Here is a 13,812-nt window from a genome sequence, read left to right as displayed (position 1 = left end):
CAATTTCAGTGCCTTCTGGTTATTAAATGAAACATGAGCAAGCAAATTCCAGACTTCAAGAGACTTAATTTCTAAGCCAACTCTAGTTGTTAGAAATAGTGATAACATTAAAGTCAGAAAATACAGGATGTATCCAAACAGTTTAAGTGAAATATGGTCGAAAGGATTAAAATATCAACCAAAATCAGTTTTGTGAGTGGCTGAGTTACTTGATTTCATTAAAACAATTTCTAAGTGTCCCAAAAAAAATCAAAATACCATCATGAAAACTGCAAATAAATCTACAGATTATGTAATAAGAATCATCTTAAGAAAAATAAGTGTGTAGAAAGAAAAAGGAACCCTGAAGTTCCCTGGCAAACATGGTTTTTGTTTCCATTTTGCAGTAGATTTCAAGTAACTCCAGCACATTTTGAATAGGCTGTGCACACACTGAGAGGGAATTCACTCCACACATACAAAACGCAGACACTCCGAAGCATGTAATCCATCATTCAAGCACCAGAATTCTCACATGAATTTAAACCTGTAAGTCTGTATCTCAGATCTGCATCTCCACTCTCTGAAAAAGTGACCCTCTGCATTCACTGAACCTCTGTCCATTAGTAATGGATAAAAAAATATGGGGTTTTTAATCACAGTTCACTACAGTTTAAAGGTTTTCACTACAAATTTAGCTTCATGTCAAACATCCCAGGCTCTGGGATGCTACTTTGTTCAAAAAGCAAAATAAATCTCAATTTTACCCATTCCCAAGGGGCCTGAATTGGACTAACGGGCTCTAGAAACTTCAGCATGGCAAGAGGCATCTATTTTGCAAAAAGGAAGACTGAGCTCAGGGAAGAAATCAGACATATGAGAGACAGGAATATGAGCTTTGGGCATTTTGCTGTGTATGGCTCCATGCTGTAGCTAGGGGCCCAAGAGCAGGAGGCCTTTAGAGGAGTACAATTCAGTGTAGAAAATTGTTAAAACCTGACTGACCTTCCTCCATGTAAAATCAGCAGATCCCACATATATATTAATTTATAAATTTAAAGAGATTAATAGTAAAGACAAAATTAATTTTCCAGTATCTCTCTCCTCCTTTTGTCTCTGACTGAATGCAAGCAAAATTCCAAATGGAACAAAAGTACATTTATTTTTAACAGGGGAAAAACCAGTACTAAAACCAGAATATGGTAAAAATGGAGTCAGTATGAGAATGTTTGATTTAACTGTATCTGTGGTTCCTATAGTTGTTAATCTAACTCTTATGTAGTCAGTCATTCAAGCTGTCGCAGTTTTGGTACTGGGCATGAAGCTGGCTGTGTAACAAACATTTCTTGTGGTTAAGCTATCACCAGGATTTCACTGGAAAACAACAGGAAGGGTCAGAAAGTACTTAGCTACCCCTAGAAACCCCAAAATGCTCAGTGGTCATGGACACAGAACATTTTTACTGGTATAAAAAAAGATATAAACTTTAATGCTTCTTGAAGTTAAAACACTGAAAGAAGATGATAAAATATTATTTACAGATCTTTTCCTTACCTAATAATGACACACTGATTTTCTCTGTCAATAATCATGTTCCTGTACATGCTGTCTGCAAGAGCATAGATATGTGGTGGGTTCTCATATTGTGCCTAGCAGAGGAAACACAACCATTTTTCAACACAGCATTAAACAACACAGACAGAGCAATGTAATTTTGAATTTAAACTGGAAGAGTTATTTTCCTGGAAGAACAATTCTGTATCCTACTTTATGCTGAATTTTCCCCAGGAATTTTTTTTGTTCATTTAATAAAAACAAACCTAAGTCTCTGGGTTTTGTTACTGATCTTTCTGTCATCCATAATTTTCTTCTGAACTATCGTAAACACCCTGTTCTAAAAATGGTTTGTGCTTGAAATATATTACTCACATAATTTTAGCCCATTCCACGTGGTCACATGCTAACAATAAACTACCTAAACTGCTACACAGAGCTTGATAGTGTATGTTTCATTTTCATCCACTGAATCCATTCAGAACGAATGGTTTCCCAGATCTCTGCACATGGCCAACTTGAGCAAAGCAGGAAAGAGAATTTTAAGCCCTAATGTCCTTGTGCTGACTCACTCTTCAAGCCCTATTTTCAAAAGCTGTATTCAATTCCAGCAACTCTTTGGGTTTTTTATCGTTTTTGTCCGGTTTTCGAGTTCGAGTCATTTTGTGTTGTGCACCACACTTCCAACTTTAACAAAAGCTTTTGCAAGGAGGAGTGCCTAACCCATGTCAATGAGAGAAACGTGACCTGGGTTAGAGTTAATCAGTACAAGTACTTTCCTGATATACTAATCCTATATTTTGGGGAATTCAATCTGAAGACTCAATATATGGTATTAAATGGGTATCAGCCAAGTTCTTACAGCCTAGTACAATGCTACCAAAACCCAGAAACAAATGCTTCCAAGAGTTTAACCATACTGACTAATATTTACATGCCCCTAAATACTGCAGTACATTTTAGACTACTTTACTTACTGCTCCTTGGTACATCTCAATTTCCTTTTCCCCAAAATATGGCATTTGCTTGAAAGGATTCACAGAGATTAATACAGAGCCAATATATGTCTGTATTCAAAAGAAGTTAAGGTAACTACAGCTTCATAAAGTATTACCTTACCACTAGCGACTGCCAAGTAACTTTTCCATCTATTAAACAATACAGTACAGCTTCAAACAACAGTAACAACACCACTTACAACTGTTAATAAAAACGAAATTAGCAGACTTACAAGAATATAAACATTTCATTCAATGGGATGCTTTCCTATAATCAAAATATTTCTTTTAGGACAAGCTAAGTACAGCCATATGTATTAGAGGTCCAAATATGACACACCTCAAATAAAAATACAGAAAGGAAATGGCATGTTTAAAGTGTTTTACTCCTTTGTAACTTAGGAGGTCGTATTGTCAGTATTAGAAAACATTGTTTTGACCTTTGCAGAATATAGTATAGTGACACACTCTGATCTCATCGAGATAGTGCTGAGCACTCACAGTTGGATGGAAACAGCCAGTACTGAGCTAAACTGGACAATTATTCAGCTGCATGTACTGGTAGGGGAGCTAAGGGAATTAGGTAATTCAGTATGTGTTGTTATTTTACAAGCGTAACTATTAACAGTCCCTTAGAGTCTTATCCTGCAGACTGCCCTATAAGAAGCCCCTCAGTTTGAAGCTATTATTAGTCCCAGAAAGCTTTTTTCCAGCATTCTGAATGCCAGTATTTCACCATTCTGCATTCAGCTCCACATGTGCCTAACATTTACAACATACTTCAGAAGCTTTAGAATCAGAGTTGCAGTATACATATATGAAGCAACTGATACTACTTTACAGGCAGGACTGGTTCACTGAGCTGGAGTTAGCAGTGTACCCATGTCAATGAGGCCAAAATGTTGTACTGCAGGTTTCATTTTACAATCTGGAATTGTTCCCAGGCAAGCTTGCTAAGCTTTCCAGACAAAAATGGGAAAATTATCAAATTTATACTGCTGAATTATCCTATGTAAAAATCTATTGTTGTAGTGCGTCAACACAAAATGGTAACATTAGAGAAGTATAACTCGGTGAGCATGATTTCTGTACTCTTAATTTGCAATGCTTTCTTCAGACTTCTTTTTTCCACTTAACTCTAAGAAAAATGACATAATCTGGGTCTCAAATACAATAAATCAAGCATTCAGTCAGTATAAACATCCAAAGTGACAGTTTTCTGTTGGTAAACAATACCAGCATTTTCTGGGAGGATTCTGTAATCTCTATGCAACATAGCACAGAGAAATGTTCATTCATGGGTGGACACACAAACAATGGAAAGATTCAAGAGATTATCTCCATTCTAGAATGAAAAGCCTTTGCAGAACTGCAAAAGGAGTCTTTTCTCCCTACATAAAAGAATTATAATGCTTTACAAGAAGACTGATCATTCATGTGACCACATGCCGCCTTGGAAAACATTCTTATTCCTGCTTCAGTACAAAGACCATCTCCACGTTAAAAGTTCGATTGTTTTATAGAAAAAAAGCATAAAAACACTTCTTTGGCACAGAGCGCCAAAGACTTTGTGAATTTACTGCATGGAAGATGCAGTCTCCCACAGGGACAGTGTGCTCATGTTACTAACAGGAAGAGCACCACAGTTTGTCTCAGTACTACAGTTTGACAAATACTGAACAACTTTATCATGTTTCTGCAATGCCAATGTAATAAAGGTGTGGTAAGTTATTGAACAAAGGATCCAAACCCATGTGCACACACATATTAAAAACCTCTGTGATTTGGGATGGAAATGTTGGCACAACTGCAAAATTATTTTCCTCTATCAGTCCTCAATAAGCGAAGCTGCTACTTAGCGCTTAACCATCCGAAGGTATGGAAAAAAACAGGAGATGTTAGATTTCCTTCCCTTTCTGCTAAAAAAAAGTTAAAACTCTTCAAGGAACCTATTCCCCATTATTCCATACTAGCAAGTATGAATATCTGGCTACAGTAGAAGATTTTGTATTTTCCAGTATATAATCATATTGACTAGTGTTTACCAGACTTATTATCGCAGCTCAAGTTACACTGTGAAAGCTAAAATGACACAGTGATTATTATCTCAAGGAATTGTTTTCATAAGAAATTTAAAATAAAATTTAAAAATGCAACCCTGCAGTGCTGACATACATTTCCCTGTTAGGTTCTATGTTCAAGATGGGTTCTATGTTCAGGCATTTAAATCATCTTTCATGAATCATAGAAAAAAAATTAAGCATGAACACTGTAGATTGACAGATGTTCAGATGGTCAGCTGTTTCCATCAGCCCATGATTCACAGTATTAGCAATTTTAGAATAAGTTGTAAATGGGATTATGTCACAGAAGATATGCTACTTTGAAAGCATTAGAACTTAAGAGGTATAAAAGACAACATGGTGTTGACACATATATACACCTTAAACCTACTAATTCTTGCTCTTAGGAGTAGCATTACTGCAGTAGCTTCAGGGGTCACATGGATATATAAATGTACAGAGCTATAGACATATCTTCAATGACAACAAGAACTATTCCAAGTATCAAAAAGAATACCTTAAAATAACTTTTCAGATCTTAATTTCAACCCTCATAATTAGCTCAGTTTACAAAAGCATTTTGTGTAATCTCAGGTGAACACTCAGCATCTTTGAGTAATCACTTTACACAGAATACATGCATATAATTAGTTTCACACTGGCTTTGCAAGTTGACAGGGCCCCTCTAAAAGCAACACTATAAAGGATACAAAAATATAATCATCCATGTATCGCTTCTTTAGGTTCTCCACTATGGAATCCTCTGTAATTTTGGAAAGAAGGACCATATCATCCACTCCACTGTGCTTGACATTGTGGCTCTGCCAGTGATACCTGTAGTGCCCTTTGCTGCCCTGCAAGAAAGCACAGTAAGCATCAAAAATGTTATTATATTTCTCATTAGCATTAAATAACTGAAAACCATCTATTCAGATTTCAATTTCCAAAATGTTTTTCTTTCACTGATTTCCAATTCTTGATCCAGGAATTATATAAAAGCATACATAAATGATGTCATATGACTTACCTCCAAACTATTAAATAATTGCACTGCTCTCAAAAATCTGAAGGTCATACTATGGGTTTGTGAATGTCTACACATAGAAGGGATTTTAGATGGCAGACATTGCTAAATCTAGCAGAAAAGAAAAACATTTTTCCAACGACTGGAAGCTGAGGATGCAAAAACTACACTTCTACAGTGCAACTATTACTAGTGAGGGCAATTACCACCACCAGGATTGATTCACTACCCTTTACAGTCTTTGAAGTCAAACCTGCACATATGCTGTAAGACAAGCGGAAGCCATGAGCCTGATGCAGTAAGTATACTGTGATGTTTTGCAGATGACGTTATGCAGCTTGTCGACTACAAGTCTTAACAGTCCCTTTTGATCCGTTAGTCACCGTGCTTAATTGACATCTAAACAGATATTCTCTCTCTGCACTTAGAGACTACTATTTCAGGATGCTACTGAAAACGTGACATTTCAAGCTGTACCACTTGAAATCAGAATCTGTTTTTCTTTCAGCTGATCTGAACAGTAGTTATGTTCTGCAGATACACCCACAAACAAATTTTAATCCAGTCTAGATCAATGCTATTAATTCAGCTATAAAACTGTTCTCCAAACCCAAACCTATGTGCTACAGCCTAGCAGATGATGATAATGGAGTTCTGCCCTCTTGCTTTTTTATGCCCTTTTTTTTATGCAATGCTGAAATTAGTGATGCTGGAATTAACATATTTTACACTGAGAAGCTGTGTCCACTGTCAAGAAAGATGTGGCCAACAAAATGACAATTCTGTGTATTCAGCTCATTTTTTAATACTACAATTTCAAACAATGTGATTTATCCACACTGCTCTCATGTATGTTATGGGAACAAGTAATATTTGTCTGAATACACACAAATTATTAGTGTAAAGAAGTTGGCAGAATACTACATTATTTTACAGATAAAATAAGAAAATGTAGGTACTCTGAACACTTTGGCTTCACTCCAGTATTTCAAAATGGGATGTTAACAACTTAGGTGCACACTTTTGCACTAGTAAATGACCTATGCAACTGTACCAACACAAAAGCTCATTTGCCATGCTGTTCCATCATGTAAACAGTCAAGCACTTGTACCAAGATCAGGCACAAGGGCAGGAACAAAAAATGGATTATGGGGAGCACATGGTTCTTCCTTTAAGCTGGGCTGGCTGGAAGTGTTCATCAAACTAGTTTCAGACTACATTTTCCCACAAGCTTCACTGCACCTAATAGGGTTAAAACCCGACAAAAGCTAATGAAGACACAGATTTAATGCATAACATATTAGCAAATGTAGTCAGGCCAAGGGTTAGCCTCATCTCAACTGACAGAAAAACCAAGGACCAACTGGATTTTTAGCTCAAGTTAAAGTGGCTTGCACTAAAACCAGATCCATCTCATTACTGCAGGCAGAACTGTAGGCTTTATATATGTTTTCTATAAAGTCTCCAGCCACTGCTACAGCTGGTGCAGCTCTGTCACTGCTAACACAAGAACAGTTGCAAACTTGAATTAAAAGAATGCCTTTAAATTTAATACAGAGAAGGTAAATACACCTGAAAAGACAATCTCAGCAATTTTCTTACATGAGCTACAGTCAAATAGCAATCAAACTAGCTGAGTTTGCATTAACTTTGTCGATTTTACATTTGTACAATGGAAGCAGTGAGCTGAAGGCACTGAGACAATGAAGGAACCAATTAATTTCTGGATATTGTTATGAAATATGTGACTGAAAAAAATCAGTTGGAAGGTCAGGCTATTGGAGAAAAGAGAAGTCCAACAGAAGCATCATTTCCTTCAGTGTTCTCATCAGCTATTTATGAAACTGCATTTTGGAAAAAGGAACTGGCAGGGGAGACAAAAAGATATGGTATCAAAATAAATACAGAGAACTGCATTCTTTTACAAAGCTATACAGAATGTGGTTCAGTATCAGATAACAGAGTAAGCTACAGAAAATGTGTAAGAAATGAGACACAAAGCTCACAAAGCCACGGGATATATGGAAAATGTGCACACAGCTTGCAAAACAGCAGGCCTTAAAAAAGTCAGGGACTGTTGTTGACAATGATTAAGCCACATATGCTACCAGGTCAAAGGGTTCTTTCCCAAAAGCAACAAGCCAGCAAGCAAACAAGAGGGGGCAGCTCAGCTTGCCCTGGAAGCAGCTCTCCCCAGCACTTAGGCACTGCTTTAATGTGCAGATGTAATCAAATCTGTGTGCTACAGTATCACATACAGTCAAATAGAAACGGATGAAGAGAGATTTAATAAAAAAGCAGCAAAACAAATATCAAAAAAAGCAACAGCATGGAAGACAGCTGACAGCACTAAGTTGTTCACATTAGTATTTTACCACATTTTAAATGGCAGTTTCCGTGAGCAGTTTGAAACTACTTTAATTCCCTTACAACATGGCTTTACTTGCAAATATACAAAGCAGCAGCAAATTACCACCAGACTGTTGTGAGACTTTTCCACAGGATCTAGAAATAAGCCCAAACTTTAGTAGTTTTAAATTAATCTGTGGTTAAGTTTTGCTCTTGCTCTCCGTGAGAACCCAAGACCAGCAGGATGGCTACAAGCAGTGGCTAGCACCTCCTTGGTCTGGGCAAGAAAACAGGGAGTGCTCTTTCCACAGGACACCCCCAAGTTCTTGCTCTTCCAAGCATAAGTGATGACTACAGAGTCTAACCTTATTAACTTCAGTCACTTCCAAATGGTGCTATAACCATGCCCTGATAACAGTTCACTGGTTTGTAATACAATTTTGAAATAAAAACCAACCAAAAAAACTCTTCCTATAGAAAAGCTCTTCCTGTCATGCATAAATAATCTAAAAAAACCCTCCATATCATAGCAGTTGCAAAAGCAACTCTTCATATTTCTTCAGGCTGTGTATTTCCTAAAGGTCAAGGATATATACTTAAAAATTACAATGCTTTTCAATTGTCCACATTGCAGACACTAACGATTTGTTCCTACTGCATATTTCTTGAGAATTTAACCTTTATTTTAGCTAGAGCTTTCTACCATCCACATATGAATGCAGCATTCTGGTCTGGATACAATTTAAACCTGAACAAGTTAAGGTGTCTACTTGAACCTGTTTTGCAGGGAAGGCTCAGACTAAGCTCTGACTGACACACTTTCCCTGCCGCCACTCCCCACCTGCTCCAGGGACTGACCAGGAACTTCAGAGCCAGCAGAACAAGGGCCAGTGGAGATGCCCCACACCCCCATGTCAGCACTAACCACACTGAGGACTCAACTCTAGCAGAGCACCCCCGTGGCACAGGCAGATCCAGGCAGAGCTTGCGGTCCATCCCTGGGCCTAGCTATGCAGCTCAGATGTCAGCAAACAGCAACTTGGCTCCTCTGGTTTTCCCAGTGAAAGATATGATCTACCCATGCAGCAAGTAAGCAAATCAAAGTCTTTATGTCAGCACTAACAATGCCTAAGCAGTTAAGAAAAGATGAGCTTGGCAGCTTAGGGAAAATACAAACAACACAAAACACACCAACAGGCTGCTAAAAGCCACAGAAGTGGAAACAGGGGAGTTGAACAGCCTGGCTGCCAGGCCTCCTTCAGGCTCCTCCTGAGCTTCCAACCACCTGACATTGCACAGGGAATGGAGGCTGGGCTGGTGAAGCTGGAATTAAATGCGTATGCTGTGCGGCTGTCAGCTGTTATTATTCATTTGGTTGCTGGTTTAGGCTCAGAATCAGATCTGCTTTGCACCAACTAATAATAATATTTATGAGTCACAAGATGACCCTGAGAGCTAGAAGCCTACTGTCTCTGAGCCATACTGCTTCAGGAGGCCATAAACAGTTCCCACCTGGCTAGAGACTAGGCAGCATTGTCCCCTCCATTTCAACAACTTTCTTACCTTCAGCATCAAAACAATCAAGACTCTGAAGAACATAAAAACTTGATTCCACTCTCACTTTGTAAATCTCTCTTAACACCCACTTGTTAACAGATTAAGACAAATACTACATTAATACCAAGAGAGGGGATGTAAAATACTCACTATGTACTAAATGCTCTCTATACTTCCTGTATTACTTTTGGTATGATATGGTTAAAGCATATTATTATTTTATTTGGAATTAATCTTAAATATCAATGATATATTTATTTACAGAACTTTTTTTTGCTGCCCTTCACCTTTTGTTACAATAGCAACTGCTGGCTTCTTATTTTTGCCTTTATAAATGTTTGTATGCTTTCGCATTATCCTAAGCAACACGTATTTGATGTGGCTATAAAAAGGTTTAGTCATACTGTGTCACAACAGGGTTTTCTTTTAACTGGAAAAAAAAGCAAGTATGTTTTATATTTCAAGCTATTAAAAACTCAAGTACTAAAAAAACTATTTTAAAATAGCAGGTCTAAAAATAAAGCACTAAAAACAAGCGGTCAGAAGAGACTGTATTCTGCCCGAGAAAGAACCTTCTCCACCAGAACTCTGTCTGAACTACAGCAACCTACATGCCATAAATAATAATTTTTAGCTCCCACAAAGAGAAAAACTGCCATCCTGAATCTCTGACAACTTTATCAGTGTCAAACATCAATCCTTCATCAGAAGGGATTCTCAGCCTCCACAAAGGGAGTAAGAGTGTTAAATAATTATAAGCACAACCTTTTTTTCCCATTTCAGGTATGACAGAGTACTATTGCATAAAATCATTGTAGTTTTGAAGGCATGTGTCTATCTACTCTGATTAGTTTTATAAATATCAAATGATACACAGCCATACAAAACTGAAAAAGCTGCACACCATTTACTCTACACCTGATAAACGTAGGTGTAGAGTGCTAATAGAGACATATCACTAGTCTCATACATGACGAATTTGTGTCAGTTTTTCCATCTAACAAGAAGGAAAAAAAAACAAAACAAAACAACCAGCAAACAAACAAAAAACAAAACACAACTTTTTGCACTGACATCATCCATCAAAACAGCAAGCTTTTGTAATCCACTTACGGGAATCTTTCACATAAATCTATGAAGCAAAAGTCAGCTGTTCTCAGCAGAAATACTTAAGGTGAATTTTGGTCCACCTCTGGGATAATCAAAACCAAGAAGCCATAGTAGACAAAAGTGCTCCTAAATAGCTCTTGTGAGAACAGCTCTGATGCTAGAAAAACTAGAAATAATTGGTTGCAATGATGTGCCCATATTTCAAAAAGGGTATTAGAGGAAGACAGTAGAAGCAAAAGGGCAGACAAAGGGCAAATTATCTAAATCTAATGTGAGGCAGATATTAAGTCAGACATCCCAACCATCACCACCTACCCTGGGCTCTGGAGCAGGGAGCAGTGAGCAGCGAGCAGCCATGACTCTACCTCCCTGCCACCAACACAGCCAGGGCCAGGAAGACGGGACGAGACAGAAACTGGAGCCTGCTTATCTGAACAGCAAATGCATGCTTGTTATGGGAATGTAAGATGTCTCCAATGTATACATGTCATGCTCACAGCATCAACTCTGTTGGAAAAGACCTTTAAGATCAATAAGTCCAACCCAGGACTGCCCAGTCCACCGCTAAACCATGTCCCTATCATTTTCAGGAGTCAGGAAACACATCAGCATTCCTGTAAGATAAATAACAGAATATTACCAAAATAAAAGTTACCTCAGTGTTTGACTGTGAGGACCACATATTCCATCAGTATTAACTTTCACTATTATCTTTTAAAGGTTATTTTAAAGAATAAGGCAAAACTACGCAACACAACAAAATAAGGACGGGAATGAGCTGAAGAGCAGATTGTGCTAGCATGCGTAAGTTTTTGATACAACTTACAAAGACAGTGGGCAGATACCAGAAAGTAGTTAATGAACTGTAAATTCACGGTTGCTTATCCCACAGCTTTTCGAATTAATGTGGCCTGATATTCCAAGAAATAATCCTCTCAAGGAAATGCAATACTGTTAGCTACTTACTTAATACAGTTGACTTCCTCTTAGACGTTAGCCTCTGAGCAGGCTCCTGAGGTGGTCTAAGTTTGACTGGTCCCTCATAGCATGAGTAGCCAAAATTTCCCGTGACTGTGGCGGATTAAAGATAGGCCTTGCAATAGCAACATTTAGTCAGTGAGCTTGCTTTTACACATATGTAAATACACATACACACCACCCCATTCCAATTCTTTCGCAGAGCAGCATCCACGCACATTAACTCTTGATCTGTAAATTACACATACGCAGTTTGCATCTGTATATACATATTGCACAAGTTAAAAACATGCAAGAAAACAATTATAAACAGGTTTTGCCTTGGTTTTATCAGTCCAAAATATATAATAAAGCTTTTATACCTCTCATTCTTCTCCACTAAAAACAGGTTTCAAAGCATTTGTGAAATCAAACACCTTACGTGTAACAGTAGAAAATGCTGTACATTTTAATTCAAACTTGCTATCACAGTTCCACTGAGTATTAGAATTGATTTGGCAGCTGTATGATGCATGGGCATATATGTGTATGGGAATTTTTTCTTCTCTCTTTCACTGTCATTACAAAAATAAAGGGATGGGTGCTGGTTCCTCCTTCTACGATCTACCTGCAAAAGAGATGCTGGGATTATTTGCATACCACCACCCCAAAAGAATCTACACAGTAAGTGGGATCTCAGAGGCCAAATATCATAAGATTTTCCACAGCTACAGTGCCCCAGGCTCCTCCACTGCCTTGGGAACAAGACCTGTGTTTGTTTTAAACAACAGAAAACAATTTGTACATGTTTAATTTATTCTGAGTCTTCCTTTGTGCATCACATTCACAAAAAGTATTATTATGGTCTTCAATAGAAACGTGTAGTTTGAAAACTCAGTCAATTCAGACAAGATGCCACTGCCTCTCCTACAGCATCAGACTGAAATTCTTTTTTCTTGATCCTCCTGAAACTAAATAAGAAACTGAAGTCAACTGGGAGCTTACCATCTGGTTTCCAGAGATAGGAACCTTAACACAGCATGACTCAGAAGCTCTGCGCATGGACCAGTGTCTCACACACACACTGACAGAAGACGTTTTGATGCTGTGTGGTACATACTATATTGGTACCAGCTTAAGTTTTTTGAGAAAGGAAAACCCGTGGCATATTCCAACAACAATGCCATCTCAGCCATGTCCTCTTCTAGCTGATGTCAGCACTCACTACCCTGCCCTGTCTCCCAGCTTTTGGAATCCAAACTTTAGCAGCACCCATGCTGAGGCTACAATCACCACAGTGAATTCCTTTCTGCTCAGTCACTGCCTTCTTTGTATGGCTACACATGAAGAGCAGCTGAAAGTTGCTCTTCCTTTCCCCCTTCTACTGACCCTTTTGCTTCCACAGTAAAACAAAGGTTTCCTCTGAAGAGTGATACTGCTGAGACACTGACCTGAGAGAATTTCTAGGGAATAAAACCACTCATATTAAAACCCCATTTAGTTACTACTCCATTGTAATCAAAGAGTATCAGTCACCACAAATCCACTCTGCATCTACTGGATCAAGTTCCAATGAAGCCAGTAACACTTTCAATTACTAAGAATAGCTCATTCCCAATAACAATTGTTTATGTAATCAGTTTAATGTTTTAATCATAAACAGGAAAATACTATATTCTAAAGGAAAATACTTATAATAGCTCATATTTTAGTTACACCCCAATGAACTCTGACTTACCTTTGAGAAATATGCTCAATACCATCAGTAATCAGTGTGAGAAAAAGGAGATACCAAACAATCAGTTCTGAATCTTTCCCTGAATTTAGTAGAAAACTGTAATGCTATACTTTTGTGATAAAATACTAACTTTTCAGCAACTAGTTTTATTGAAAAAACATTACCAAAGGAACCCCTTACATAATAAAATGATAATCTATATATTTTCATTATTTAAGGCATTTACTAAAAACTATGTATTTACCAGTAAGACTTCAACCTTTTCATTAAGATCATAATATATTTCTACACTTTTTAACACACTACATCTCCCTAGGTTTCTAAGGCTTTCAGGTTTGTTGGGTTTTATTTCTATTCTGCAGTAGTACACATACGAGATGCTCTATTTTTCCCATTTAAAAATACCACTTAATTGACCAAGCTTAATGAAATCAAAATTATTAAAATCCAGTGATTCATTTTCAATCCATAGTCTGATGAAG

General features: G+C 37.6%; 1 protein-coding gene across 4 annotated transcripts in view; it reads right to left on the bottom strand.

Annotated features, from left to right (window-relative positions):
• Nucleotides 1-13,812, bottom strand: part of MYO1E (myosin IE) — an 84,310-nt gene that overhangs the window by 47,695 nt on the left and 22,803 nt on the right. The window contains exons 1-5 of one of the 4 annotated variants that reach the window (XM_034066004.1): nucleotides 11,602-11,703; nucleotides 10,951-11,249; nucleotides 5,305-5,448; nucleotides 2,511-2,600; nucleotides 1,534-1,628 (exon numbers count right to left, since the gene is read on the bottom strand). In XM_034066004.1, coding sequence (XP_033921895.1) covers nucleotides 1,534-1,628; nucleotides 2,511-2,600; nucleotides 5,305-5,448; nucleotides 10,951-10,992 — 371 coding nt within the window. In that variant the 5' untranslated portion in view covers nucleotides 10,993-11,249; nucleotides 11,602-11,703. Of the gene's footprint in view, nucleotides 1-1,533; nucleotides 1,629-2,510; nucleotides 2,601-5,304; nucleotides 5,449-10,950; nucleotides 11,273-11,601; nucleotides 11,704-13,812 lie in introns of those variants that run through there. The other 3 variants (XM_034066007.1, XM_034066005.1, XM_034066006.1) reach the window with 3 other exon arrangements.

The sequence above is a fragment of the Melopsittacus undulatus genome, chromosome 9 (genome assembly GCF_012275295.1).
Source record: "Melopsittacus undulatus isolate bMelUnd1 chromosome 9, bMelUnd1.mat.Z, whole genome shotgun sequence".
In the NCBI taxonomy this organism is placed as follows: Eukaryota; Metazoa; Chordata; class Aves; order Psittaciformes; family Psittaculidae; genus Melopsittacus; species Melopsittacus undulatus.
Note: the sequence above shows the minus strand (reverse complement) of the source record. Positions and strands in the feature narration are given on the sequence as shown.